Source organism: Limanda limanda, chromosome 8 (assembly GCF_963576545.1).
Source record: "Limanda limanda chromosome 8, fLimLim1.1, whole genome shotgun sequence".
Lineage (NCBI taxonomy): Eukaryota > Metazoa > Chordata > Actinopteri > Pleuronectiformes > Pleuronectidae > Limanda > Limanda limanda.
Window position 1 is genome coordinate 27,990,228 of NC_083643.1, and position 26,882 is coordinate 28,017,109.

The window sequence follows — 26,882 nt, forward strand, 5'->3', positions numbered from 1 at the left end:
CTTATTACAAAAGCAAATCTGTTCACTGTCCTTTGGGTTTTGTTAGTCACATGAGTCAAAACTAAAGTTAATTAAATGGATATGACGATACAGTTGTTAATACTGGTGTGGCATATAAATCTGGGCCCTGTTCGCATGCCACCTCAGTTCTTCATGCATTGAAAACATTTGTAGTCCCACCTACAAATAACTAATCTATGCATGCATTTTTAATATATATATTTAGATTTAATACATGTATAATAGACATTGGACTCTTAATATTATGCACTTATTCTATAATTTGATTCTGTTTGAATGTATGAATGCACAGTATCAATGTGTGTATGCATGTATGTATGTATGTACAGTATGAATGTATGTAGTATGTCTACGTGCATATATATCCTGTACTTTGAAAAGCTTTTCAAAGAACCCGTCAATTTCCCGCTTGGAGCGGATGTGCACCTGCGCCCTTCATCCTTTTTCACTTCGTCTCTGGTGCAGACGGCAGGGTCTCCATCCAGTTTGCTAAAGAGGTCTTAAAATGGGTTATCTGAAACAAATTGACATTGAAAACTTCAAGTCATGGCGAGGGAAGCAGGTTATCGGCCCGTTTATGCGATTTAACTGTGTAATTGGCACAAATGGTTCTGGTAAGTAACTTCAAACGTCAAGTTCTGCTGCTCTTTGGCCAGCTAATGCTAGCGCGGATGCTAGCAAACGATGCTAGCCGCTAATGCTAGCAGACGATGCTAGCTTCATCATTGGTGTTTCAACTAGCCGAAGTTAATTATTTTTAGTTCATGCTGCTAGCATCCTTTTATATTGACAGTTAGTTATATGTTTAAATAACCTTTATGCTCTAAATGAAAAATGTTGTTAATCCAGACTTGGTCTGAATATGTAGAGAAAATGCTCGGCATTGTCATTAACCTGGCAGAAGCAAGCACCTCTGTGTAGAACTTTATCGACTTTTATTATTGAAGCAGGACATATGTGACAAGTCAATTCAAACTAGGCAAGTCCAATGTGATGGACGCCCTGAGCTTCGCCATGGGGGAGCGGGCTGCCCTCCTCCGGGTAAAGCACCTTGGAGACCTGGTTCACGGAGCCCACATCGGCCAGCCTGTGTCCAACACGGCCCGGGTCTCCATCCGGTACCGTGACGACCAGGAGCAGGAGACCGTCTTCCGTCGGAGCATCACCGGTGGGTTTAAATCACTTCACAGCAGATTGCAGAGAAGAGTAGTAAATATGTAAGGCTGTCAAAATTCAGGTCACATTAATTATTACAGTATTATTCACACGGTAACATTTGTATGTTGATGGTTGAAGTGGAGTTAATTTGAAGTAGTTAAGTTACTTTATAACACAGTATTTAATTTGAGTTAATCAAACTTTCTATCCTTTGACATAGAACCTTTATATTCTTTAATAAGAATAACCTTGCTCACATATTTCCTTCTGCTTGGTTCCTCATTAAAAGTGGTTGGTATTGATAATAATAATGATATCTTTATTCATAACAGTGATAGCCGTTTTCAACAGCCGTCACAGAGTGAAAATTCGGTAACTTGTATAATAAATAGTTTAGGATTTAATATATGCTGATTAATACTTTTGTCTCAAATTTAGGTAACAGTGCTGAAAAATCTAAAAATCAAATACTGAAAACTCGCATTATTATCTTCAGAGTGTTTGGGAGTTTTTGTTTACAATCAGTCTTCACCTCTTTTCATTTTATTGTTCAGGAAACACCTCTGAGTATCGCATCAACGGCGTTCAAGTTAGTCTTGCCAAATACTTGGAAGAGTTAAAGAAGATTGGCGTTGTGACCAAAGCCCGAAACTGTCTGGTGCTTCAGGTAAACTGCAAAGAGACCGAAATGTGTAACAGTGTTGTTTTATTCACTGTAACTTATTTATGGGTGTTGTTTTGAAGTAGTTACATGACATTTTGCAGAAATTACATCAACTATAAGATGTGGAGCATAATTAAGACCAGCTCTAACACTTATCACTTTAAATCCTCCTATTCCGTTTCTATAAGCAGTATATGAACATTTAATAAAACATGTATATTAATGATGATGTCTTAATATTATGAGCTATAATTGTTGATAAAAACTGTGTAAAACTTGTTTATACCGCTTACCAATGCTACTAGGGTACTGAAACTCAAGTGTTTATCGTCAGACAATATTTCCTGCTGTGGATGCTGGTATAAGTGGCTTTTTATTATTCCGATAACGAATTGTAAGCTGATAAAAAGAGCCGATAATTGCAATGATGTTTAAGTCAGTAGGTGGCAGCAATGCACAGCAATTTCCTGGATTAGGAAGGAACAAGGACTGCATATTTTAACAAAACCAATCTTATACGTCACCTGAAAGGTCTGTACCTTACCAACGCGGTACCAACGCAAGTTTTCCTATGGATCTCTGACATAAGTAAAATTAGTTTTGTTCAGGCTCAGTAGCTGGATGAAGACTTTTAACATGAGCAAGGCATCACTGCAAGTACAGGAGTGCGCCGGTTCACATTCAGCGATCAGGTTATATTAAATTTTTTTTTTTTATTAAAGAATGTAAGATTATTGGTTAATCATTATCTTCATTGGCCATGAGAAGCAGGTAATTATCTGTTATCAACATTTGTTGAAAAAATCTATTTAGTGAATCCCTAATTATTTCTATTCAGAAAATAATGTAATGTTATTTTCAGTGTTATACAAAAAAGAGAAATTTATGAACACGGTTGAAAAGATAACAGAAATATTGCCATCGGAAACATTAGGAAATGCGAGACACAACGGTTGAACATCACTACATAAAGAAATAAATACATTAAGACATAAAACATAGGGGGTGTTTTAGACACAGGCACAGCTGGTAATGGCTTGTAATACAATAAAAGCCATGCAAAACAAGTCTGTTAATCATGATACTTCTCACCAGGGGGCAGTGGAGTCCATTGCTTTGAAGGACCCGAAGGAGAGGACGAAAATGTTCGAGCTAATCAGTCAGTCGGGAGAGTTTGCTGCAGAGTATGATAAGAAGAAAGAGGCCCTGCTGAAGGCCAGAGAGAATACACAGTTTCAGTTTAACATGAAGAAGTCTGCCACCGTAGAGAGGAAGCAGGTGTCCCAGGAAAAAATTGAGGTAAAGAAGCAAATATAAACATCCTGTGTCAGCATAGGAGAAACATTTATTTTAAATGTGAAACTGATGGGTTTTTCCAGATTTAAACTCTGGGTATGTTTGTTTAAGAGAGGAGAACTGTTAAAAACTTCTTGATCACGCCATAATGCTGCCACTTCCCTCTCCTCCTGAATGTTCTAGCAGCCACCACCTTAGGCAAAAGATTATCAAACTGGAAGGTTAAAGATCAACCCTCCATCAAATAACAAATTGGCAGAACGCTCTGAGGGTGCATACCTCCACCAATGCTAATGCCCTATCTGGCAATGTCCAAGCATTGTTTCCCATTAATTACCTTGACCAAACAAATTAAACACTTCTCACTATAAAATTAGAGATCTATAACTCTGTGTTTTGCCCCATTGATGCATTGTATGACTTTCTGTGGTGCTATTTACAGCATTATTTGGCACATGCTTGTTCTTGCGCTCACGCTATCATTCCATAACATTTTACCATCCTTGCAGACAGCCAGACCTCATAGTTTTACTCACAAGTGGCATGCAATGCATATGGACTGTTTAGCACCAACTTAATTTGATGACCTTAGTTTCTCTTAGGCGTGGACATCCGACAATTAACCCCCTCCCCACACACACTCACACGCACACACATCTCTCTCTTTTCTCCAGGCCCAGAAGTACCAGTCAATGGTTGACGACCTTCACCAGAAGCGCCTGCAGCTAAGCCTGGCTGAGCTCTACTACAATGAGAGGGGTATCAACACACTCAGTGACATCCAGAAGGAGAAACAGCTGGCTGCAGCTGCAAAGAACAATGAAGTGGTGCGCTTGGAGCACATGGTCAAAACCGACAAGAAGGAACAGGGACGTCTTACTAGAGAGCAGCAGCACACAGAGAAGGAAATCCGGTGAGATTGTGTGTGAAGGAGGGTTTCGAAAATAGGTTAAATGTAAACAAATTCTGAGGGTTTCTTGAGTTTAATTTTAGGGGTGTCTCTTTATATATCAATATATGGGGTGTCAGAAAATATTCCATTGACTAGAATTAACCAGAGCCTCATCTGTTGCTGTCACCCAGTGCCCATGAACATATCCTGTCTCAGGCTCGGTCTCAGTACATCAAAGCCAAGGTTAACACCACCCATCACATGAAGAAGGCTGAGGAGGTCAGTTATGCCCTGAAGAAGGGTCAGAGTGTGCTGGCCATCAAAAAGCAGGACGTGGAAGAGGGTCGATGGGAGATCGCTGAACTGGACAGGACCTGGAAGAACTACGAGGAGCAGGCCCAGCAGCAGGGAGCTTCCCACAGGAGGGACATCGAGCTGGAAGAGGATCAGGTAAGTGTTTGTCAAACAGCGCTATTTTCTTTTCTCCGCAAAGTAAGTTACAAGATTCAATTTGAGCTACTAGCAGGTTGGAGTCCAAAGCTATGCAACATCCATTTAAACATGGTCAATTCAGGTTGGAACACATCCCCCCGGTGTTAGCGTCTTTACATTGACTTCAAGTATATTTTAGAATTGAATTTAAGGTTCTTTTCATTACTTATAGCTCTTCAGTTAATCACAGATTTTGATTGCCCACACAACCCTGAGTGCACTTTGAGATCCTCTGGCAGGGGCTTCTTAACTGTTCCAGATTCTCAGCTGCAGACTAAGGGGGACCTAGATTTTGAAATAAGAGCTTAGACCTGCAGCCAGCTGGAAAATACCAGGAAACAGTAAGCAAAAAGTGACATTGTCAGAGCATCCTTATCATGTTTGTGCATATATATCTGCTTCAGTTAGAGCAATACAAGGACCTGAAGAAGCTGGCTCAAAAGCAGGCAGCTGTCCTCAGCCAGCAGGCAGAGAAACTGCACTGGGAGGTGAAAGCGGACTACGAAAAGATGGCCTTTGACCAGTGCAGAAAGAAAGAAGTGGAGGTACTGTTGGAGACACATTTCTGCTGACACAACACATCTTTTGAAGTTTGTAAACACAGACTTAACAGCTGCTGAACAAGACATGTATCGCACTATTTGTCACCACGGAATCTGTGATTAATAAATTATAATACTGCAAATCACCTGCTGCAGGTTGGCATCAGGAGCAACCGCACTCAGCTGGAAGATTTGACACGTAGGGCAGAGAAGCTGGAGGAGTACACCAGGACCTGCGAGTATGTCATTAGTGTACTTCATCAACACATGTCTTGCACAATGTCATGTCTTCTAGTAAGACTCTCCCTGGCTGTCAGGGAGATATTACTCCATGGTGATTTATCAGTGAAGAATTAAGAATTAAATACTAACCATTACGATGTTGAATCTCAAAAGGAAACCAAGATTATGTTACAAAGGCACTGTATGTCGCAGGTCGTCCCTTGAGGAGTATGGTCAGCAGGAGGTGCGTCTTAATGCAGAGCTGCAGCATGGCCGCCAGCGCAGCCAGGAGGTGAACCAGGAGATGGGTCAGGTGCTGGAGGAGCTGGGTAATGCCCGTCTGTACACACAGGAAAGCCGGCGCCAGCTGCAGCGCAAAGAGATGAGAGAGAAGCTACGCAGACTTTACCCTGAATCTGTGGTAAGAGAAAAATTCATATCACTCAATCATTCTATATGATTCACCTCCCGTAATTCAGAGACCTGGCAGTAAATTCTCACAAATAAAATCTGGTTGTATAATATGGGAGAAACTAACCCAATGCGTCATTCATCTATTCCTTTATTTTCCCTGTCCCAGTATGGTCAGCTAGTGGACTTCTGCAGTCCAATCCATAAGAAGTACCAGCTGGCTGTCACCAAGGTGTTTGGCCGTTACATGAATGCTATTGTGGTGACCACGGAGAAGGTGGCCCGTGACTGCATCTCTTTTATCAAGGAGGAGCATTATGAACCTGAAACCTTTCTGCCCATCGACTACTTGGATGTAAGTTGAAACCATTTCCAAAACCAGTCCTGACCTTTTTAGGTGGTTTAAAAGGATAAACAAGGGCTGCAGGATATTAGGAAAACAAACAATATCATTGTTTAATATCGTGATAACAATATGCTAGCGATAAATAAACAAATATTTAATTATACATTGTCTAGTTTGGTGCGTGGTATCAAGTCGGTCTGCTTTGGTTTTAATGCTGACACAATGAAAAGCATTATTTCCATTCCAACAACATGGTTTTGTTGAAGAAATTCCACCTGGCTACGGACGCAGGGGGAGGGCACATAGCCCGGCCACAGCGTCTCCGAGTCCGGGGCAGACACCCAGGGAGCCATGCACAGCTTCACTTAGTCCGCTGACAGTGATCATTTGTGGTCTTTGCATACATTTGTGGACCGTGAAAGGTTTTGTTTTTTTCAGATTTTACCAGCTCTGTCAGTAATTTACTGCTCCTCTCTGTGAATCTATCATTCCCGCTGCCCACTGCGTCAACCGTGTCAAGCCAAACTGAGAGTCACGCCATCTCCGTTTAGTGTTTGTGTGTGAGAGAGAGAGAGAGCGAGAGAGTATAAAGAGCGAGCAGGACGGCTGATGAATGCGCTGCTCTGAATAAAGATTTTCCTCATTAAGAAAAGTATCAATCATTATGTGATGATCAGTGTGGATATTGTGGCGTCGTTTCAAACGAATCAACTTTTAAACTGTAGCGAGTCGGAGACATCAGCTGAGTCTGAGAGAGAGTGAGTGAGTGTGTGTGAGTGCACCATTACTTTTCCCTCGGGTTCTGGGATCACAATAATGCTAAGCAATTGCTTTATATAATCAATCACTGATAGTAATGAGTTTCACCTGGGACAGACGTGATCACCATGACTACTGTGTGTCCAGGTGATTCCTCTTAATGAGAGACTGAGGGAGGTGCCCGGCGCCAAGATGATGGTGGATGTTGTCCAGGTGAACGCTGCTGCAGGTGCCGCCCAGCTGAGAAAAGTTGTGCAGTTTGTCTGTGGCAATACCTTGGTGTGTGAGACGATCAAAGAAGCTCGGAGCATGGCCTTTGACAGACAGGAGCGGAATAAGGTAAGCTTGATTGTCAGTCTTGGTTGTTTGAGTCGGGATGTGTCAGGATGGACGTTTGCCTTTTCTGGCAGCAGATGTTTTATTCAGTTTTCTTAAGACCGTAGCGCTGGACGGGACACTGTTTGCAAAGTCAGGCGTGATCTCTGGAGGCTCCAGTGATCTGCGGAGCAAAGCACGCCGCTGGGACGAGAAAGACATGACACATCTGAGGGAACGTAGGGAGCAGCTTACAGCTGAGCTACGCGTGAGTCACCACGTAACTTCAACAGCCATAACCAAAAGCTTTGATTATTTTGGTTTATTTTCTATTCAGCTACACAAACTTTGATCTATTATTTAACAACATAAGTTCTATCAACGATACTTTATACTTTTTGTTGAATTTCCAAATAACACATAATGTAACGTAATGTGCAAGACTGTCTAATTGAGCTAAGACTTTTCTTTAGGATGCTAATGAACAGTCCTGCTGTGTTTTTTGTTTATGGCAGACTCTGATGAGGCTGAAGAGGAAGGAGTCAGACCTGAAACAGATCATTGCTCAGGCTCATGGTGCTCAGACCCGCCTCAAATACTCCAAAAATGAGCTGGCAAACCTTCGGAAAATAAATATCCTTCACTGCCAAGCGGTATGATGAAAGTCCAATTTTACTTTAGATGTCTGTATAAACCAAAGCTCCAGACATATTATATTCAATTTGCATCCACAAAGATATACCATGATAACACTGAAGCAGATAGCTCACACATACGACAAACCAATTAGCTATGACTCCAGTAGCAGCTCACACATTTTTGTAAATATGTCATATGAAGCAGGGGCTTATCTCCTCCAGAGTCTCCTAACAGCCAAGACCACAGTCGTACAGTCAAACCAATTGAACAGATTGAACTGATTGGCTGTCTCAGCTACCGGTTCAAACGTTGTATGTGTGAGAGAGACAGACAGTCAAGAGGCAGGATAGGATGGGGGACATCTCTAACTAGTAGACGATATTTAGAGAGGTCTCGTTTCAGCATAGATTTGAAAATCAGTGCAGCTTTCTAGATCCCAACTCATGAGCAGTTGTACAGTATCTTTTTTAAGTGTATTTTCCTGTCTACCTGTGGTTCCCAGGAGATTTCTCGTATGGCGAGTGAATTAGCAAACCTGGATTCTCAGATCCAGATGCAGCAGGAAAGTGTGGAGGCAAAGGATGCAACGATGAGAAGGATCAGAACCCAGATCGATCAGGTTCCTTTGTTTGCAGCACTTTCACAAGCGCTTCATACTGACTTGAACTAAAATAGATTTTTCCAACACCACTACTTTCTACATTTCCTACATTACTGTTAAGATGAAAAAAGCTTTAAAAGTTCAAATGACATAATTGTACTCAATAAATCCTGATAATGTTATAACACCTCATCAAATTTTAATGAGATGATATTTGTATTCAGATCGAGGACCTGGTGTTTGCTGACTTCTGTGCTGAGATCGGTGTGGACAGCATCCGAGAATATGAGCAGGAATACCTGAAACAGCAGGAAGAGCTTGACAAGAAAAGGTACAACAACCGCTCACCATTTTTTTCTGTGTGACATGTGCTAGATTTAACCAGCCAGGTCTGTAATGAATGATTTATGATAAACACCTCAGTGATAAAGATTTCATTTGTGATTTTGAGTCAGGAATTGTGTAGGGTTTTAAAGTTTCATAGATGTTTTAAGTGAGCCTTTTAATACAATCACAATAGGACTTTTGTCATTAATCTCACAGTCTGTTGATAACAATCAAAGCTCTGTTAGAACAAAGGAATTAATCAGAAAGTGAAACGCTGGAGTGCTTTTACTTTGAAACGGGTTCAGAAGTGTTGGAAACGTTTGTGACAGTGAAGGTAAACATTGTACTTGACTGCAGAATAAACAGAGAAAATTTTCTTTCACCAGAGTTTTATTGTTTTATCTCATGAATTTATGTCAAAAACAAATGTTTGCAACCCTTTCTGTATGCGTTTCAAAATAAAGGCACTCCAGCATTTCCAATGACAAAATCTATTCTTTTGTCTTAGAAGTTTTTTTATTGTGAAATAGTTTCAGGAGCGGAAGATGCAAGGCTTCATACTGTATAGTACTGGTATTTATTTGAGTAAACAGGACCAATTTTATACAAGGAAATATTCATATATTTATGGCCATTTTCAAGGCAAAACCTATGTAAAAAATGCAATGCACCTCATGCGTTCTGATGCTGAGATTAAGTCAGTATTTCGGGACACTCTGACACACACATGTAGCTTTTCACAGCGTGAATTGCTTGAAGGAGATGGGATTTGATTCATGGAGGATTGTGGGTGTGAACAGTGGTAAATGAACTCCAAAACAGGTTCTAATGGAAACTTAATTTTATAATTTTTTAATGTAATTGTATGTAATTTTCTTATAAATACAGATTAAGTTTTGTACATGTTTTAGTACTGTGAATACTTGTTTTATAAAATTATAGTATTTGCACAGTACGTCTGCAAGACTCCATGTCATTTGCAACATAAACACATTGATGCATCATTCCTCTCCCCTAAGGCTGGAGTTTGAGTCTCAGCGTGCTCGTCTGAGTGCACAGCTGGAGTACGAACAAGACCAACTGAAGCAGCAGATAGAGAAGCTTCGCAAAATGGAGGCAACTATCAACAAGGAGAAGAAGTCAATGGCAGAGCAGAAGAAGGTAATCATCTCAGTGTTGGACTACCTCTTGTTATTTGCAAGAGGGTAAAATACTATGCACAGTGACAATTTTAGTTTCCAATCAGCATGGCCAAAAATAACGGCTCCACTAACTAAAAGTTGAATCAAGAGTTAAGTTGATTCTTGGACTGGTGCTGGACAACTCTGGATCAGATCAGACTTTTCGGCCATTGCATGTTTCATTGTTTCTCTGCAGGATGAGGAGCTGCTGCTGCTGCTGGTGGAGGAAGCTGAGAACAAACTCCTGGAGCTGAACAACAGGCTGCTGTCTAAGAAGAACCAGGTGGCTGCTGCCAAAGCTGAGCTGGACCAGAAAACCCAAAGACTTCAAGAAATCAACAGGTAAGAATTACACTAATATTACTAGTGCAATTGCCACTGTTTCTATTAGTTCAGCAGCAGATGCTTATACAGAGCTTTCTACTCTGGGAGGTAGGTCATATACTTTTTCACGTAATTGTAACAGAATTTATTGAAGATGGGGACTCTTTAAGTAAAATGTTAAATGTAACATGTGATGTTAACTTGTGCAAACCACAGAGAAGCAGTGACTGCCCACTTTTTGATTATACTGATCCTGGATGTAACTTTTCCATTCATTTTCTCCATTGACATTTCAGAAAATCCTTAATAAGGTTAAAACGTTGAACCATTTCCATTGTGACACTGAGCCCCACCAATCAAACACATCACTATAACACCTGAGGATTGTGAGTAGATTGTGGGTACTCCTTAGCCTGACGTTGTCATACTCATTATTCTAGTCAGAATATGAGTCTGATACTGCTCCATTGGGCTGTGATTATGGGGTGTGTTTCAACCGAACCAGGAAACAAAATGCCACTTTGCTCAATTGGATAGACCTACAATCAATCAGAGCAACGTAGTATGTGACGTATGTCAAGCGACGCATAGTTGTTGTCAGTTGTCTGTTTCACGAGTTTATTCACTCTCTAAATAAATCAATTGAAATGCTGCAAATGCCACTCGTATATCAACCGGAGGCAAAGCCCCCAGGAAGCAGCTGGAGACCAGGGCTGCTCGTGAGAGCCCTGGCCACCGGCGGCGTTAAGAAGCCTCACCGCTACCAGCCTGGGACCGTTACCGGCCGGTAGCGAGGTTCTGAGAGAGATCCAACGCTACCAGAAATCTACGGAGTTGCTGATCCGCCAGCTGCGCTTCCAGAGCTCCGCTGTCACGGCTCTGCAGGAGGCCAGCGAGGAGTCAAATCGTTTTTTTCAAGCATACACTTACTTGTTGCTCCAACATTAACTGCAACAGCGTCCCAACATGTGTCTTTTTTGTCTCATATGTGCTGAGGAGCGTAGCGCCCCCCCCCCCCCACTCTCTTTGTATTTATTTGACTGCCTGTGTGGCTGCAGCATCGGGGACAGCTGATAAATTAAACTCCCGTAGGAGGACGGCAAAAACACCTTTTCGATCTACAAATGCCTTGATCGTGTTCCTCTGTTCCTCTTTCAAAATGAATGCGCTGTCGATGTCTCCTGAAACAGACTCAATGGCAGCATCGACACATCTCAGATCTCCAGCGGCAGGCAGCGCTCTTTGGTGACGTGGTTGATTACGTCACTTGGATCATCTGTCCATCATCGTATAAAGCCCGCCCTGACAATTTGATTGGTCTGAACCGCTTCGATTCGATCATAGTTTCTCCCCAAAGGAGCAATGCCAGACCGAACTTCCCGAACTCAAATGTTGTGGGCGAGGCTAAGTTCGTCTGGCACCCAGGCTAGGTACTCCTAGATATACAGACTTCAGTAGTGGCTTCTACAAGAATATACAACACATTTTCAGTCTCAAAGCAAAGGCTGGAACAAGTAAATAAATAATATTTACCTTATCTTCTTCTTTTATGATGACGAAAAATAAAATCCAGCTCTGAACAAAAAACCATAACAAATAGCCGTGTTTTTAAAGGGGCACGTTTCTCCTTCTGTCAGAGAGTTGGTGAAGCTTCAGCGGGAGGTGATGTCTGCAGAGTCGGCTTTAGAGCAGAAACGCTTGGCCAGACACAACCTACTGCTGGCCTGCAAGATCCAGAGTCTGCCCATCACTCTGCTGTCAGGGAGCCTGAATGAAATCAGCATTGTGCAGGTAGGACATAGAGAGACACAGGAGAAGTGCAGGTGTGTGTTTTAAAGTCTGCAAAGGGGTATGCATGCACATTTACTGTAAAACGTAAGAGTTATTTGAAAACAACTTTTGGTGTGACTGATCTGTGTTTGTTGTGCAGCCGGACACAGAATCAGAAAGCACTTCAGCTACCATGGACATCTACGAGAGAGAGGCACAGCTCGTCATCGATTACTCTGAACTGGAGGCTGAGCTCAGGGTGAGACTTGAAGCTTCATCATCTCCCTGATTTTATCTGAGTTCTGTTTATTCATTTGACCAGCATGTACCACAATACATTTGTACAGCACATACATGTATTGAATATATGTTTATACAGAGTCTGCAGGGAGAGAAGGAGGTAGAGGCTTCACTAGAGAAGCTAAAGGAGTCAGTGACCGCCATAGAGTTAGAACTGCATCGCACCACTGCCCCCAACCTGAAAGCTCTGGAAAAGATGAGTGAGGTGAAGGACAAGTGTCAGGGAGTGACAGAAGGTATGTCTTTAATCGGGCGTTTCTTTTAAAAATGAAACGTTTCTATCTGCATCAAAATGTTGGCCATTGAAAACCACTTTTTGAAACATTTAAGTCATTTTGGATTTCTACCTGTTGCTTAATGTTGCAATAATACTGAGTTGTCATGTGATAACTGAAGTACATGGACTGGTTATTAAGCCTTGCCCCCCTTCACTCAGCCTTTGAAGCCAGCACCAAAGTAACCAAAAAGTGCAACCAGGAGTTCGAGCATGTCAAAACCCAGCGCCTCCAACTCTTCAACGAGTGCTTCGAGCATGTGTCTGTCGTAATTGATCAGATCTATAAAAGAATTTGCAGGAACAGCAGTGCTCAGGTGAAGCAACACATGCACATGTTTTCCTCTGTCCTCCTCTGTCTGTATTTATCTATATGCCGTAGTCTACTGATTTATGCCCGGGATGTGTGAAAGGCATGTGTGAGACACGGAACGTCTTGCCTTTCATTTTGGCGCCCAAGTTATCAAGTTACAGCTTCACTGACACTGCCTGTGTGTTTGGAAATTTGTTAATTTAAATTTTGCATGGTATTAAAATATTAAGTTAACTAGGTCAATTCTGTGAAGAATCCCCTTGTTAGAAACAAGGACAAGGTGTCTAAAAGGAGAAGTTCCATTAAAATAAGTTACAATACAGTGCTGTATGTGTTACAGGCCATTCTGACTCCAGACAATCCAGAGGAACCGTACCTCGGCGGCATCAACTACAACTGTGTGGCGCCTGGGAAATCCTTCATGCCCATGGACAATCTGTCTGGTGGAGAAAAGTGCATTGCTGCTCTGGCCCTGGTGTTCGCTATTCACAGGTAATCCTGGAAGTTCAACAAAACTACAAACCAGACAACAAATCACATTTACAATATAGCAGATTATTATTAAATTTAAGAAACAATTTTTAATGGGGAACTTAGCAGCTAAAGACCATGAGTTTTTAAACTGACGAAGTGAGTAACAAAATATATATGATGTAATTTGAAGAGCTTTTTGATACTCTCCTCTTCAGTGTCATCAACTCTATGTAAAGATATCACAGAGATTTACTTGTTTTACTTTTGTACTGAAACTATTGATCTTCGGTTCATTCGACTCATGTCAGTGGTTTGTGTAGCTGTGCGGTTTGACACTGGTGCTTGTGTCTTTTCTCTCAGCTTCCGCCCTGCTCCTTTCCTTGTCTTGGATGAAGTGGACGCAGCCTTGGACAACACTAACATCAACAAGGTATGTTTCCAGTTTCATCCAGAGTTTAACTAGTTTCCTGCCAACTTAACACCAAACTTTCACAAAGTTTCTCTTTACTTCCATTTCCGTATGTTTTCTATGAAATGTACATGTTTTTTTGTTAACCATAATACTTTGTACCGTGTATCCGGGATGGGCGATATGACCCAAAATTAATATCACTTTATTTTTGCACTGTCAAGTCAGATCTGTCCATCCTTTACTAATCTTATGTTATATTGTGTAGCAGTCGTAAAAAATTCCTGGAGTGACACTCCTGTGGTTTTGGGACCTACTCCTCTACCGCAGGTTGGCTGCACACAGAGTTTTGCCCGTTTGCAGGCTGCCTCCTCATTTTCACAGACATGATATTTTTTAAGTGTAACATCAGGTTGCTGGTGTTCATGACACGGCAGAACCTGCATAATAGAGTGTGGATACCGGAGACAGGACTAGATTTGGACAATAATTAATAATAACAATAACCATTCGTGTCAAGGTAACACAACCTCAGTGCAGCTGATATTATCTGCATTGGGCCTGAGTAAGGCTCAGAAAACTGAAAACTGAAATCCTAAAGTTAGGGTTAGGCTTGGTTAGTTTCCTCTTTGGCTTGGATGGGTTCCGACAGAAGAAAGTGACTCGAACCGCTCTTCATTGCATAATACTGTAAATAATAATAATAATCAACAGAGCCAGCTGAGGTGCCCCTTTTGGGGAAAACAAGAGTCTCCTCTCCTGTTGCTGCCTCTATGTCCCCGTCTTGTTCTAACACTCCAGTCATCTCTTTAAATTTAAGTGGCTACTTTTGACGTGACCTCACCACACTTTTAACTGATCAGTTTGACCGCTCCTTTTGATCACATACTGTACCTTGTAAGCAACAGCTGATGAAGCGATAATGTTTTATCATTTAATTTGATACAAAATATAAGGAAAAGTATTCGGAACACAACTGATAATTTTGAGGTAATAAAAATGCAGTATTTTTTATATTAGGCTGTTGCTTTATCACTGTGTTGAAGGCATTGTACAATCCATGTCATGGTGGACTATCACAACAGTGATGACTATGACACTTGTGTACCACCACTGGGTTATTTGCTTGATTTGAACTACTTAAATATCAATAAACCGGGAAACGTGTTGTATTTGGTTTTGTGTGCTTACCTGCGCACTATGTTGGTACTTTGTTCACATCCAGGTGACCAGTTTCATCAGGAAGGAGTCCAGAAAAAACATGCAGATCATTGTCATCTCCCTGAAGGAGGAATTCTTCTCCAAGGCAGACGCTCTGCTGGGAGTCTACTCAGATGTAAGAAACATTTCTAACATGTTGGAAGTTTCTTTATTACATGAAAATGCATTCACTACATTGTTTGTCCATTATTGTCACAGTTTGCTGAGTGCATGTTCAGCCGCATGCTGACCTTGAACCTGCAGCAGTACCCTCTGGTTGAAGAAAACAATGGCAAACCGACCGACACAGAGGAAAGAGTGGACCAAAGACAGGATTCCAGAGACCTGGAGTCCTCCGCCTAATGCCCTCATTTGTGTTTCCGCTGATATGTTAATGACAAAATCAGCTCTCACTGTTTTCAGATTTTGACTGAATGTTAAGGCATAGTAGTTCATTTATAACTAATTTTAAGACTTGTGTTTTAGACTGTTTTCCTACATTGATTTTAGTAAACCGTTCTTGGTTATTTGTTAAATAGGATTTCTTCCTTCTTGGGTAAATGTTTAAACGTCAAGGCACTTAGTGTTTTTGTTTGCTTCATGAGCCTCATATTTAGAAGATTGTTTAACAAGACTGAAACTTAACAGGGAGAATAAACCCACCAAGATTGTCTTGAATAAAGAGGTGTTACTCTTACAAATTACAGCATTCAAATGGTTATGTATCAAATGCATCAGCTTTAAATGAGAACTTTAATGTTAACGGCTGTTCTTTATCCTACTGGATGTTCCACGTCATTCAATGTTCACATAAAACCTATACGTCATAAGTTATGTTTTTCAGTTTGACTTGTGTCTTGTTTATTAAATCTACAAAGCTTACGATGCTTTTTGTAATTTTTCAATATCAGTAAGCATCCAAATGTGGTCAGTCGGTGTCTCTGGTCATTTTATGTATGTGGATGTTATCTCCGCCAAAAGAGGTTATTCACTAGTGTAGGTTGAATAGTTTGTTTGTTTGTCTGTAAGCAAGAGTACGCAAAAACTACTGGACAAATTACCACGACACTTGGTGGAAGGATGTGGTATAGTTAAGGGAAGAACACTTTTAATTGGTGCAGATCCAGGACATTTTAGCTATTTTTCTAACATTGCCAGAACATGGTGTTTTTTAACCATTTCACTGATGTCCAATGTAATAATTCATGGATCTTGATGGAAGAAATGAGGCACATCAAGGGAACTGATATCTGAGTGCGAGATTTGGTGCATCTTGCATGAGTATCAGACCTTGGCAAGAAATGGGTGATACTGAGTGATATTTCAGGGTTTTGCTTGTGAGCTCTTTGGGTTTTGTGGTAATTTTATGTCTCTTTGTAGATGTTTTGCGTCTGGTCCTCATTTTACTTCTTGGGGATAGTCCTGCTGGTCTTACTGGTTTTCTAGCTGAAATATGAACACTCCGTAGAGAGGCTCTGGACCAGGGACACATTTATTAATTATAGAAGACCTGGAATTATTGTTATATACATTCGGTAAACACTGACAAAATGTAATCTGAAAACAAGTTCATGTACAGAAAAGAGTCATGAAAACCCTGAAGTGTGAGTGGTGAGCTGTGTTTACGTCAGACCTTAGGAGCAGCAGGCGGCGGTGATGTTTTGCTATGGAAACAAGCACAAGCAGGGCCGGCCCTGGCAATGTTTGCACCCTAGGCGAGATTTCAAATTGGCGCCCCCCAACATACACACAGAAACTGTCATGCATCCACAATAACTTTTGGACTGTATACAGATGCACACAGGCAGACAAAATTGTAAGCTATAAAAAACAATACAAATATATAACAAAGAATATAAAGAGTCTGAAATGAGCTGTACTGATAGCATATCATGTCATGTCCACAAAAATAAACATTAATGATGTCCACAATCGGGGTGATTTTACCTCTATATTGTTCTTTCTTCTCCTCCTCTACTTTGTGGTGCTTTCTGAATTGTGCACCTGATAATTTAATCTTTTTTTGATTCATCTTTGACTCTAACCGCAGTCTGTCACCGCAGTGTGTCTGTTCACACAGGGAGCCCATCCAGGAGGATCGTTTAGATGCTGGCTTGCCTGTCCACGGAGCCATGGATGATGACATCACAAATGTCCCTACTATGCTCCCAAAATGAGTAGGTTTTTATACTTCTCTTTGTATGCATCATGCTGCTATGAGGAACTGTTGTGAGGTTGTTGTTGTCAAGGTTTGTTTTTCTCTTTTTGTGCATCCAGCAGCGTCAAGTGGAACGGCATATGCCAGTCAACTCGCCATGGGCGACCTCCGACACCCAACGGGACAGGTTCTGTTTGTGACTTGGATTGCTGCTCTGGCTGGATTCGCTGCATGGTATCTGATGTGATCCCGCCTCCAGCCTGTCATTTTGCTGCTGAGAGAGGGAGGAGAAACATTGAAGGAAGGCTAATAAGGAGATTGAGACCATTTCAAAGTTTAATACAAACATTCTTTAGGGGTTCAAGCTAATTCAATATTGAACTTAAAAACTGTGACTGGCTATACAGCTGACAATGATGCACCGATATACAATACACTGTTACACAAGTACAGTTCTTTTTTTTAAATCCATTCTCACATTGCGTAATTCATACTTGGCCTCCTGAAAGTTGGTACATGTGCACAAGTGATAGGAATCCGAAGCTGTTTTTCAAGACATAGCACACCTACACTTTGACAAGTGCATGTTTTATTAACATGCACTTGTAAAAAGTTATTTCAGATAATTGAAGGTCTACTGATGCATGTTGAAATGATTTAATTCTTTGCTTTGGGTTTTTAAGCTATATTATGATTAAGGTGTAAACAGAGAAGTTTGAGAAGGAAATGTCTTATTCTAATATTAATGGTTTATCTAAATTCTTCTAATAGACCTGTAGTTTATCTACTAGACGGTTGCTTATGTTCGAGGTAGGTCTTTTAACATCTCATTTGTTTGGAATACAGTATCCTGCATCGCTACAACTGGGTACCCATCATCCACATGACTTTGAGGTAAGTTTTCTCCTGTTAATTAATTACACTGCATGTGTAATTAATTTTAATTTTCACCCTGACACAGTATGCTTGTTGCTCACAGAGTACCAAAAGAGATGTCTTGATAGTAACATTTAAACCAGGATGCTGTGCTCTCAACGCATACTGCATGTGACTATGCAGTATTCTTTCATTAGCAAAGCTCATTCAGGACAACAGCTGGAGTGCAGCTGTTTGGTCACAGCCATGGAAACCTAAGTAATGATACTGATGTATTATGCATTCTCGTTTCTCAGGGTTCTGCTGCAGAAAGATGGCAATATATATAGTATGTTGGGCATTGACTGCCTGATATACCCCTGTAGTGTCCAGGTTTAATTAATTTTCATGCCAGGTTTTTTTTTTTTTTAATGCTTATAGTGTTTTTGGAAATACAGAAGGGACACATACTTGAATTTCAGGGACGCAGGTTGAGTAAAACTTAGTGTTATGTGGGGAGGACTAATTTGTGTTGGTTTTGAATTCTCTTGCATTTTCATTAACCCCAGTTCTTATATCCCTTTGTGTGTCTAACTGAACAGTTAGACTTAAAAAAATTTTTAAAAAACCTACGCGCGCAATTCCTCTGCAATGGGCTTCTGCGCAGGATGTGCGCGCGTAGTTTTTTTTTTTTTTTTTTCATTTAGTTTCCTTTAATTTTTTTATTTAATTTAATTTAATTTTTTTTTTATATTTAATTTGAAATGGTCATGGTTCATTATTGTTTTTAATTTACATATTATTATATATTGTGCAATGAATAGGTGGTTGAAGTCCTGCTAACACGACAGCCTGCCACCCATGAGTTCGGACCCAGCTCCTGTGTCCACTGGTGTCCTGGTTCCATGATCATTCAGTCTCTTGTGCCGCCCTCTCGGCATTACCCTAGGCAACCGCCTATGTCGCCTGTACCAGGAGCCGCCCCTGAGCACAAGGCAGTCCACGTGATCAATGTTTACGGAAGTAAGCTGCTCTGTCAGCTGCCTAAGAATCGTGAACAGAAAGTCGGTCATGTCGGGTGTGTCATGTGACGTTAATGTTAAGATTGTTTAATGTCTTCAACTACATGTCTCTCACTCATCGCCGGGTTTACGGCTCGAGCAGCTTCCTCTATTAGCATGTTAGCTAGTAAACTGTAGCATGAACGTTTGAGACTGAGGCTAACTGTTAGCTGACAAAGCTAACACTGCTGTCGCAGCGCTGCCAACAACACCCCTGGCTCCCAGCTCCTCTCCTGCGGTCAGGGTGGCCTCACTGCCAGCCCCGGTGTATGTGGACCCTCCAGCATCAAAGGCATTCGTGGGTAATTCGCCGCAGTTTGTGGATACTCTAACGAAAGCTAACTGCTAGCGCGTTTGCCAGACGTTAGCATCATGGGAGCCGAGCAGAGCGCAGAAGCGGAGCACAAACACTCCGACTACAGCACGTCAGGTGAATCTGTGCTCTGGTACATCACACCTTGTATTCTGTCCACTTGTCTCCGTCTCCAGGTTAACCAACAGCAGCTTGAATAAATAAAGTGACTGGACCTTTGCATTGTCACTGGCATTGATGCAGAGTAAAGTTACTGCAGTACTTTCTACCCCTCAAACTTAATGATATTCCATTACATTTACTTTGTAGTTACAGATTCCAGTTACTTCTTCAGAATACAATTACCTTCATCTTACAACATTTTCATTCCTCAGTAAAAATCTATGCAAAATCTAATATGGAAATGAAGCAAATGCAAACATTTAGTCAGAAATGATTCGTTCTGCATGAATAATACTTGTATATATATCTGATAATATTACTAATGATAAAATCATTTACACTATTTACATGAGAGAAGCTGAAATGAGAGGATTTGACTTTTGTTCTTATACGGCTGGGCAATATGGCAAAAATTATATCAGGATAAAAACTTTCATATCAGTCGATATCGATGTATAATCAATGTCACATTATTATTTCTAAGTTTAAAGATAAATTTGTACTTTCAGATAAATCAAATCTTGGATCCAGTATTTTTTACCTTTATTACATAACTTGCCTTTTTAAATAAAGGTTGCTAGTTTGTCTTTCATCATTCTATTAAGTTTCAAATGGATCAGTGTAATCCAAAGTACATCTACCTCTACACTGTCGTACGTCTCAAAAACATTTAACACATTTTTCTCAGATTAGTGTCGACAGTTGGCAGCAAGTGATTTGATTGTGAAATGGTAAAGGGATTTGTGCCTGTTAATATTAAGAGTATGGTTGTTGTTGCAGTGGTGCCGTCTCCAGCAAAGCAGAAGGCGAAGATGGATGATATCGTGGTGGTGACCCAGGGGACTCAGTCATCGCGGAATATCCACAATGACCCAGACGTCATCAAGCTTCAAGAAATACCCACATTTCAGCCACTTTTGAAAGGTACTGTTCAAGTTCCCTAGCTGCTGACAATGAGTTTAATCGTTCAGACAGTTTGGTTCAGCAAGTCAAAAATAACCCAATGTAATACAATTTACAATGCAATCATTATGTTGTTTTTTTTATGAACCTATTTTGAATAGTCTCTGCTTGCTTGTCATTTTGTAGACTGTGGCTTGTTGTTTCAGTGGAAACTGCACATTTTAACCAGCATGAAAGAAGGCTATACTGCATTAATTTATACTTTATTAGTTAAAGCTACATATAACTAATAAACACATTAATAAGCATACATTTTACAACCCTCTTCTGTCTCCAAGTGTTCACTCACAACAGAAATCCCAATAAAGTATACAGTATTTGGCAGATAATGTTTATAAGATGTGTGTTAAAGGTAGGGTTGCAATGTTGTTACTGAAACACTTTTTATGGCAACATAAACACAACCAATAATTTCATTGGGACCAGATGAATCGACTGAACTGCTGGCATACCTGTCTGTCTGTTCCAACCCTGCCTGTGCTCTCATTGTGCATGACTGGAGTCTTAGAAGGCGCAGAGATAAACAAGTCGTCTTCTAGCGGTTATCAGTCAGTTCACATTCATTTGTTTTGGTGGCGTAGCTTTTGACAAAACAAAACTGCAAAACAACTGCCATTGGTAGGCAGTCAGATGTATCCCTGGAATTTTTTCAAAGTGTAGCCTGCTTTGCTACTATTTGTAGGATTACCAACCCTATCTTTAAGTGTTATCATCACTGATTTGGATCAGATCTACATTACTGGGTAGGTGTAGAGGGCACATGCCTGGAAGAAACTTTTACACGTGCTAGATTAAACAACACTGTCAGACAAAAATAGTACAGGCTACACCCTGTCTCTCACCTTCTGTCAGCTGGAATTGGCTCCTGTTCCCCAGCAACTGATAGGATAAGCAGTACAGATCATGGATGGGTGGATGGATGGATCATATGTATAGCAATGTTTTGGTCTCTCTGGTAAATCCTGATAATGTCTGGCAAAGATTTGTATGTCAGATTTAAAATGTTGCTCTTATAAATGAGGGTCTTTGGATACGTTGTGCAGATCTTTTGTCGGGTTTTTACATTTTCAGTTTTCACATGAAGATGGTGACGGTTTCATCACATCTTTCACAAGTTCGCAATGGTCTATTTTAACATTCCGTGCAGCAAAGATAATTGTCACTGCAACTAATTAGCACTCTATTAGAATGTGGAAAATGAGCCATGTTTCCTGTGTTGGCACACTCCTGAAATAGCAGGAAGGGTAGGTTCGTCAGATCCAGTGCATAGCTAATTAAAATAATTACCAAAAGTTAGGTTTTGTCAGGCATTACCCTGTTCTAACTTGTTAATGTGGGTCCTCGGCTCGTTCCTCTCCACAGGAGTGCTGAGCGGCCAGACGTCCCCCAGCACTGTGAGTCTAGAAAGGCTGGATAACGCTCAGGTTCTGCAGCTCTGCATCCGTTACCAGGACCATCTACACCAGTGTGCAGAGGCCGTGGCCTTCGACCAGAATGCCTTGGTCAAAAGGATAAAAGAGGTAAAATTGCATGGAACAGAATGTTATTTCAGCCCTATCTTTAGGTTTTGCTCCCTGGAAATTAAAAAAGCCGACCAATTAGTTTGTTGAAGAGATGTCCTAGTTGAGGGATTTTTGCCAAGGGAATTTCCTGATTGCTAAGGCCGGGTTCAAACCGGCTGAAGTGACGCTAAAGCGACGCATAAGAGCAGCGCCAAGCCTTAAATAACAGCTGCCTCCCATCCACTCCCATGTTAATCCCTTGTGCCGGCCCCACCGGAGGCTGAAGCTCCGCGCTGCGCCAAGGCTGCCTCGCGCCGTGCAGCGATCGTTTCGGCGTCGAGTCTATTTTTTGCGCTTGACGCGAGCGTATCGCGCCAGGAAACACACTGAAAAATGATTTTAAACGATATTGATGACATATTTTATATGATATTAATGATCAAATATGCATCCCATAGTTTGTATTCCCCTTCTGTTGTCCTGGAGATTTAATTTGACCAATTTTAACAATCACATTATTAAATGTCCCCCTCTCCAGGCACACAAGCAGTCATATAGATAAAAAGAGAGGGGGGGGGGTACTCTCCCCATTGGCTTGAGTGGAGAATACGTAATTTATCCTCGACACCCGACATTGAACGGAGCAAACAGCGGAGAAGTTCTTGAAGATGGATGACATTAAATTAATAATTGAAGTGGAGAAGTACTGTGAGCTGTATGATCCTCAGCACATGTTGTATAAAGACAACACCAAAAAAGACACATGTTGGGACTAGGGATGGGCATAATTAATCGACGATCGATTAATTGATCATAAAGAATTTCGTCGAGGACATTATTTTGTCTTCGACGAAATTATGTTGCGTTCACTGCCAAGCTATACGTCTCCATGAGCGCATGAGTAGGAGGGCAGAATATCCGATTTGCCTGAACGCAGCACAGTGACGACGTTAGCAGCTGTAGGAAGCAGCCCGGTATACTCGACAAGCTCCGCTGGGGGACCGGCGGTTGGCCGCTGGGAGCTAGATGGATTTGACGGTTCTCGACCTCTCAGTCCGGTTGTTGTCATGTCATCAATCCCAGGACCCCTCACCCAGACCCGGGTCTCTCCGGGTTCCCTTCCCCGTAGACTGAGGGTCCGTGTGCGGACATTCAGCCGAGGTCCGCAGCTAGCCGCCGCAGCTAGCGGAGGCTAGCTCAAAAGCTAGCCTCTTCGGACCCGGATAAAGCCGGGTCTGGTGGAGGGGCTCCGGGAGTGAGAACGTGACAACGGCCGGACTGAGAGGTCGAGAACCGTCAGATCGAGCTAGCTCTCAGCGGCTAGCTGCTCTCTCAGCGGGGCTGAAGAGTACAGCAGCGCATATTTTCAAGTGTAACCATTGAACGATCCCGTTTAACTGCCACAAGAGTTGTTCATCTTGTAATAAAGATCTCAATGAGGAAACACGCTGTGTTTTTTCTATTTTCACTGCATTTTAACAGCCAATAAATAGTGAATTTTAATATAAAAATATTAATGATTAATCGAAAATTCGTCATTAACTCTCCCGACGATAGGTGAAGACAATTTAATCGAATGCCCATCCCTAGTTGGGACACTGTTGCAGTTAATGTTGGAGCAACAAGTAAGTATATGCTTGAAAAAAATGATTAAATGCCGTTTTTACTGCAGGCTGATGACAGCAAAGGTATGCGATATTATTAGCGCGGTGCGGGGCTTCGCTTCGGCACGGCTGCCTCCCCTTGGAGACAGCCATGACTGACAGCTTTTGTGTGGCAGATCATATTTTTTAAAGAAAACCTCTATTAAATACAGTACAACATGAGTTTGTATGGTTTTAAATTGTCATTATTATCACACTGGCATTTCATTATCACGCCAAACAATTACACTGCACTAAACTGTAGGTGTAAATGTAAAGTGAAAATAACAAACCCAGTCAGTATGACTTGTGAATGAATATCATTCACGTCTCTCTAAAACAGCGGGAATGAGGTAACTGTTTCCTCTACTAAATCAATGCAGGTCACGTGAAAAAGGATCCAAAGACTCGTACCCGAAGACCCAGTTACTCCCGAGTCCTTGTAAGGATTCGTTCAAAATGAACGAATCGTTCACGAACGACACATCACTAATGCTAAAACTTCATATTTATTAGACATTTGGTATCGACAGTTTATTTTTTTATTTATTTAACCAGCATGTTTTACATTAGGAACATGAGTAGTTGTAAACCAGAATTTTTATAAATCAACTCAGATATTTAATATTTTCTCTGCTTTGCTTTGAGATGATTCAAAGTGTCATCAAAAGTCACAGACTATCTCTCTTTCTAATTCTTGCTCTCTCACCCTCGTCTGTTTTCTTCCAGATGGACTTGTCCGTAGAAACCTTGTTCAGCATAATGCAGGAGCGCCAGAAACGCTACGCCAAGTACGCTGAGCAGATCCAGAAGGTCAACGAGATGTCCATGATACTGAGACGCATCCAGATGGGAATCGACCAGACGGTGCCTCTGATGGAGCGCTTGAACAACATGCTGCCTGAGAGCGAGCGCCTGGAGCCCTTCAGCATGAGACCCGATGGGGAAGCTGCCACAAAGTAGTGGAAGTGCGGGTCTGTCCAGCTGTAGGGAGATTGACTCTTTACACGATTAGAAGTCTTGATTCATTCAAGTTATCTTTTGTTTGTTTTCATAGTAGATGAGGAGCTCAGGTGTAAATGTGGGAGTCTAGTCAGATGTGGCATCATGTTTTGAAAACGCAGCATCAGAACTGACTAAACACACATTCACACCTGAATTTAACCACATCATTCTGCCACTGGAGCTGCTCTGTTCCTGTGCCCGGACTATACAGGACGATGCTGTGGAGGATTGTTATTTATCCCTTCACTGCAAGGGTTTTCTTTGCTAATTTAAAGGCAAAGGAGGAACAAACACATGAAAGAGACCGAAATAACTCCTGCATACGTGTAGCAGGTTTTACAGACTCCAATGTGGATGTGAGCTACTAATAAACGTCTCAAAATATTTCGGGCAGCTTTCAAAATGTACATCTGAACTTGCAGTCACTGTTTGAATATCCCTTCCAAGCACTGCATGTATGCAGACTGGCTGCATTTGATTCTCTGATCTGTATTGGTGTCGTGAAGACGAAGAGCCTGGCTGAGAGTACGCATGAAGAAGGATTACCGCCTTTAGATTGCACAGAGAGCATGGATGTGCTGTACATTGGAAGGAAAGTGAGAAGGCTCTTCGGAGACAGTTTTCTTAATGTGACGTCTTGAAGTTCTGTTTTGTCTTTGGTGAATTTGACTTTAATTTATTCGGACTCTTTTGCTCGAGCAGTTGTCTCAAGACTTTTGAATTTAACCCAAAAAGTTGAATAAAACCGCTATGTTGTGCTTGGGACACACAACAGAAACATTCTTCGTGCTAACATGTCATGCTAGCTGTCGATGCTAAGCTAAAGAGAAGTACACAGGAAATAAAATCCATAACCAGATGAACATAAAGCAGGTTTCTTGCTGTCTCTGTCTCCTCTTTCACATTGTGTTTTTGTGTTTGTACAAACATGATAAGATTGGCTGCTACCTCCGGGCCAGCATGGTAAATTGTGCTCAACTTCTTCCAAACACAGTGTAAGCAATGCGACACAGCGGAACAGCAATGAAGTTCATCAAAGTATGACGTCACCCCATTCTAAGTGAATTAGCAGTTACGGTTGAAGCCTCCAAAGCATTTCCTGCATAATTTTTCAGCTCGTCCCAGATCTCCATCCAAACCACGCTGTTAGATCATTGTACCACATTTTAGAAGCAACTTTGTATCTTGTGTCTTATGTTTTCACAATGATAGCAAAACACCAAACATCGCCAAATAAAAGCAGATGTCAAAACCAAATAAATATCTATATAATCTTATTACTGCAAACAAAATTTTAAAAAAGGAATTTAAAATAATTGTATTATTTCATCATTTGACTTTTACCTTGCACTTTGGTATATTGCTATTATAATGGTGGTTGTGCCGATTCTCTCTAGAGGGAACAGATCTGCTTGTGTGTAAAGGGAAACCACATGAGCAGACCATCTGTGAGACTAACAAACACTGTTTTTACGTGTACTGTATCCACCTAGGTGCATGTTACTGTCTTGATAATACGTTCCATAATAACAGTGAAATACTGCAACATTGACTTCAGAGCAGATTCTAGTTAGTCAATTGACCACACTTCATTTTAAGATCAAAACACTTAAGTGCTCTCGGTGCGTGGTCACCAGACGGGAAAATGCATCACTTGCTGCTGCTTTCCACCAGATGGATGTGAGGACCTCATGGCTTCTTGACTCATATTTTAGAACCAGAGAACCAGCGCTGTGCCAGGGAATTTGGCCTTTAAAGGGATAGTTCGCAGAAAAATGAAAATTCACTCATTATCTACTCACCACTAGCGCCCACAGATGCAGGGCCACAGTTGTGGCCGCACCATGGATTATGATTGCGCATCGGACGTCGCAATTGTGGATCCAGTTTGGTGGATTCTGTATCGTGCCAGCTGATCGTAGTGGTAATGGAGGATCCTTTGTCGCGTTGGCATCGGATGATGGTGGACCACGACCGAGGCGGCGGCTGATGATGGATCCTAACTGGCGGCAGTGGACAATGACTGTGGACTATAGTGGATCCCATCCTGATGCTGGATCGTGATCTTGCTGGCTGCTGACCAGAGACTATGATTGCAGCAGGACTACTTGACATATAGTATTGAAAAATGTTTACCCTGCTCGTTGCTGCTAAAAACTTTAATCCTGATGATGTTTTCCTACACTTGACATCTATTGCACTTCTGTCCGTCCTGGGAGAGGGATCCCTCACATGTGGCTCTCACTAAGGTTTCTACGTATTTTTACCTGTTAAAAGGGTTTTTAGTAGT

The 26,882-nt window shown here is 41.4% G+C and overlaps 2 protein-coding genes across 2 annotated transcripts; both read left to right on the plus strand.

The window, feature by feature from the left end:
• The first annotated feature begins 526 nt into the window (after positions 1 to 526).
• smc1b (structural maintenance of chromosomes 1B) lies at positions 527 to 15,746 on the plus strand. The gene is made up of 25 exons (XM_061077172.1): positions 527 to 635; positions 1,001 to 1,189; positions 1,734 to 1,846; positions 2,939 to 3,142; positions 3,814 to 4,052; positions 4,223 to 4,481; positions 4,928 to 5,068; positions 5,222 to 5,304; positions 5,501 to 5,708; positions 5,868 to 6,053; positions 6,951 to 7,142; positions 7,240 to 7,386; positions 7,634 to 7,771; positions 8,260 to 8,376; positions 8,583 to 8,689; positions 9,705 to 9,846; positions 10,063 to 10,208; positions 11,828 to 11,981; positions 12,121 to 12,219; positions 12,340 to 12,496; positions 12,697 to 12,851; positions 13,188 to 13,339; positions 13,682 to 13,751; positions 14,956 to 15,066; positions 15,150 to 15,746. Exons 1-25 carry the CDS (start codon positions 527 to 529, stop codon positions 15,291 to 15,293), a joined length of 3,762 nt encoding a protein of 1,253 aa, XP_060933155.1. The 3' UTR covers positions 15,294 to 15,746.
• A 3,226-nt stretch (positions 15,747 to 18,972) lies between these two features.
• On the plus strand, positions 18,973 to 25,465 carry borcs5 (BLOC-1 related complex subunit 5). The gene is made up of 4 exons (XM_061076542.1): positions 18,973 to 19,434; positions 20,260 to 20,403; positions 21,805 to 21,962; positions 24,317 to 25,465. The coding sequence occupies exons 1-4, from the start codon at positions 19,377 to 19,379 to the stop codon at positions 24,548 to 24,550; spliced, it is 594 nt and encodes a 197-aa protein (XP_060932525.1). The 5' UTR covers positions 18,973 to 19,376; the 3' UTR covers positions 24,551 to 25,465.
• The last annotated feature ends 1,417 nt before the right edge of the window (positions 25,466 to 26,882 follow it).

Excerpts from the sequence above, each read along its gene's own strand:
- smc1b (XM_061077172.1), top strand. The coding sequence starts at position 527 with ATGGGTTATCTGAAACAAATTGACATTGAAAACTTCAAGTCATGGCGA. Across the intron at positions 10,209-11,827 it reads AGACTTCAAGAAATCAACAG|AGAGTTGGTGAAGCTTCAGC; the intron begins GTAAGAATTACA and ends TCCTTCTGTCAG. Across the intron at positions 12,220-12,339 it reads AACTGGAGGCTGAGCTCAGG|AGTCTGCAGGGAGAGAAGGA; the intron begins GTGAGACTTGAA and ends ATGTTTATACAG.
- borcs5 (XM_061076542.1), top strand. The coding sequence starts at position 19,377 with ATGGGAGCCGAGCAGAGCGCAGAAGCGGAGCACAAACACTCCGACTAC. Across the intron at positions 19,435-20,259 it reads CTCCGACTACAGCACGTCAG|TGGTGCCGTCTCCAGCAAAG; the intron begins GTGAATCTGTGC and ends TTGTTGTTGCAG. Across the intron at positions 20,404-21,804 it reads ATTTCAGCCACTTTTGAAAG|GAGTGCTGAGCGGCCAGACG; the intron begins GTACTGTTCAAG and ends TCCTCTCCACAG.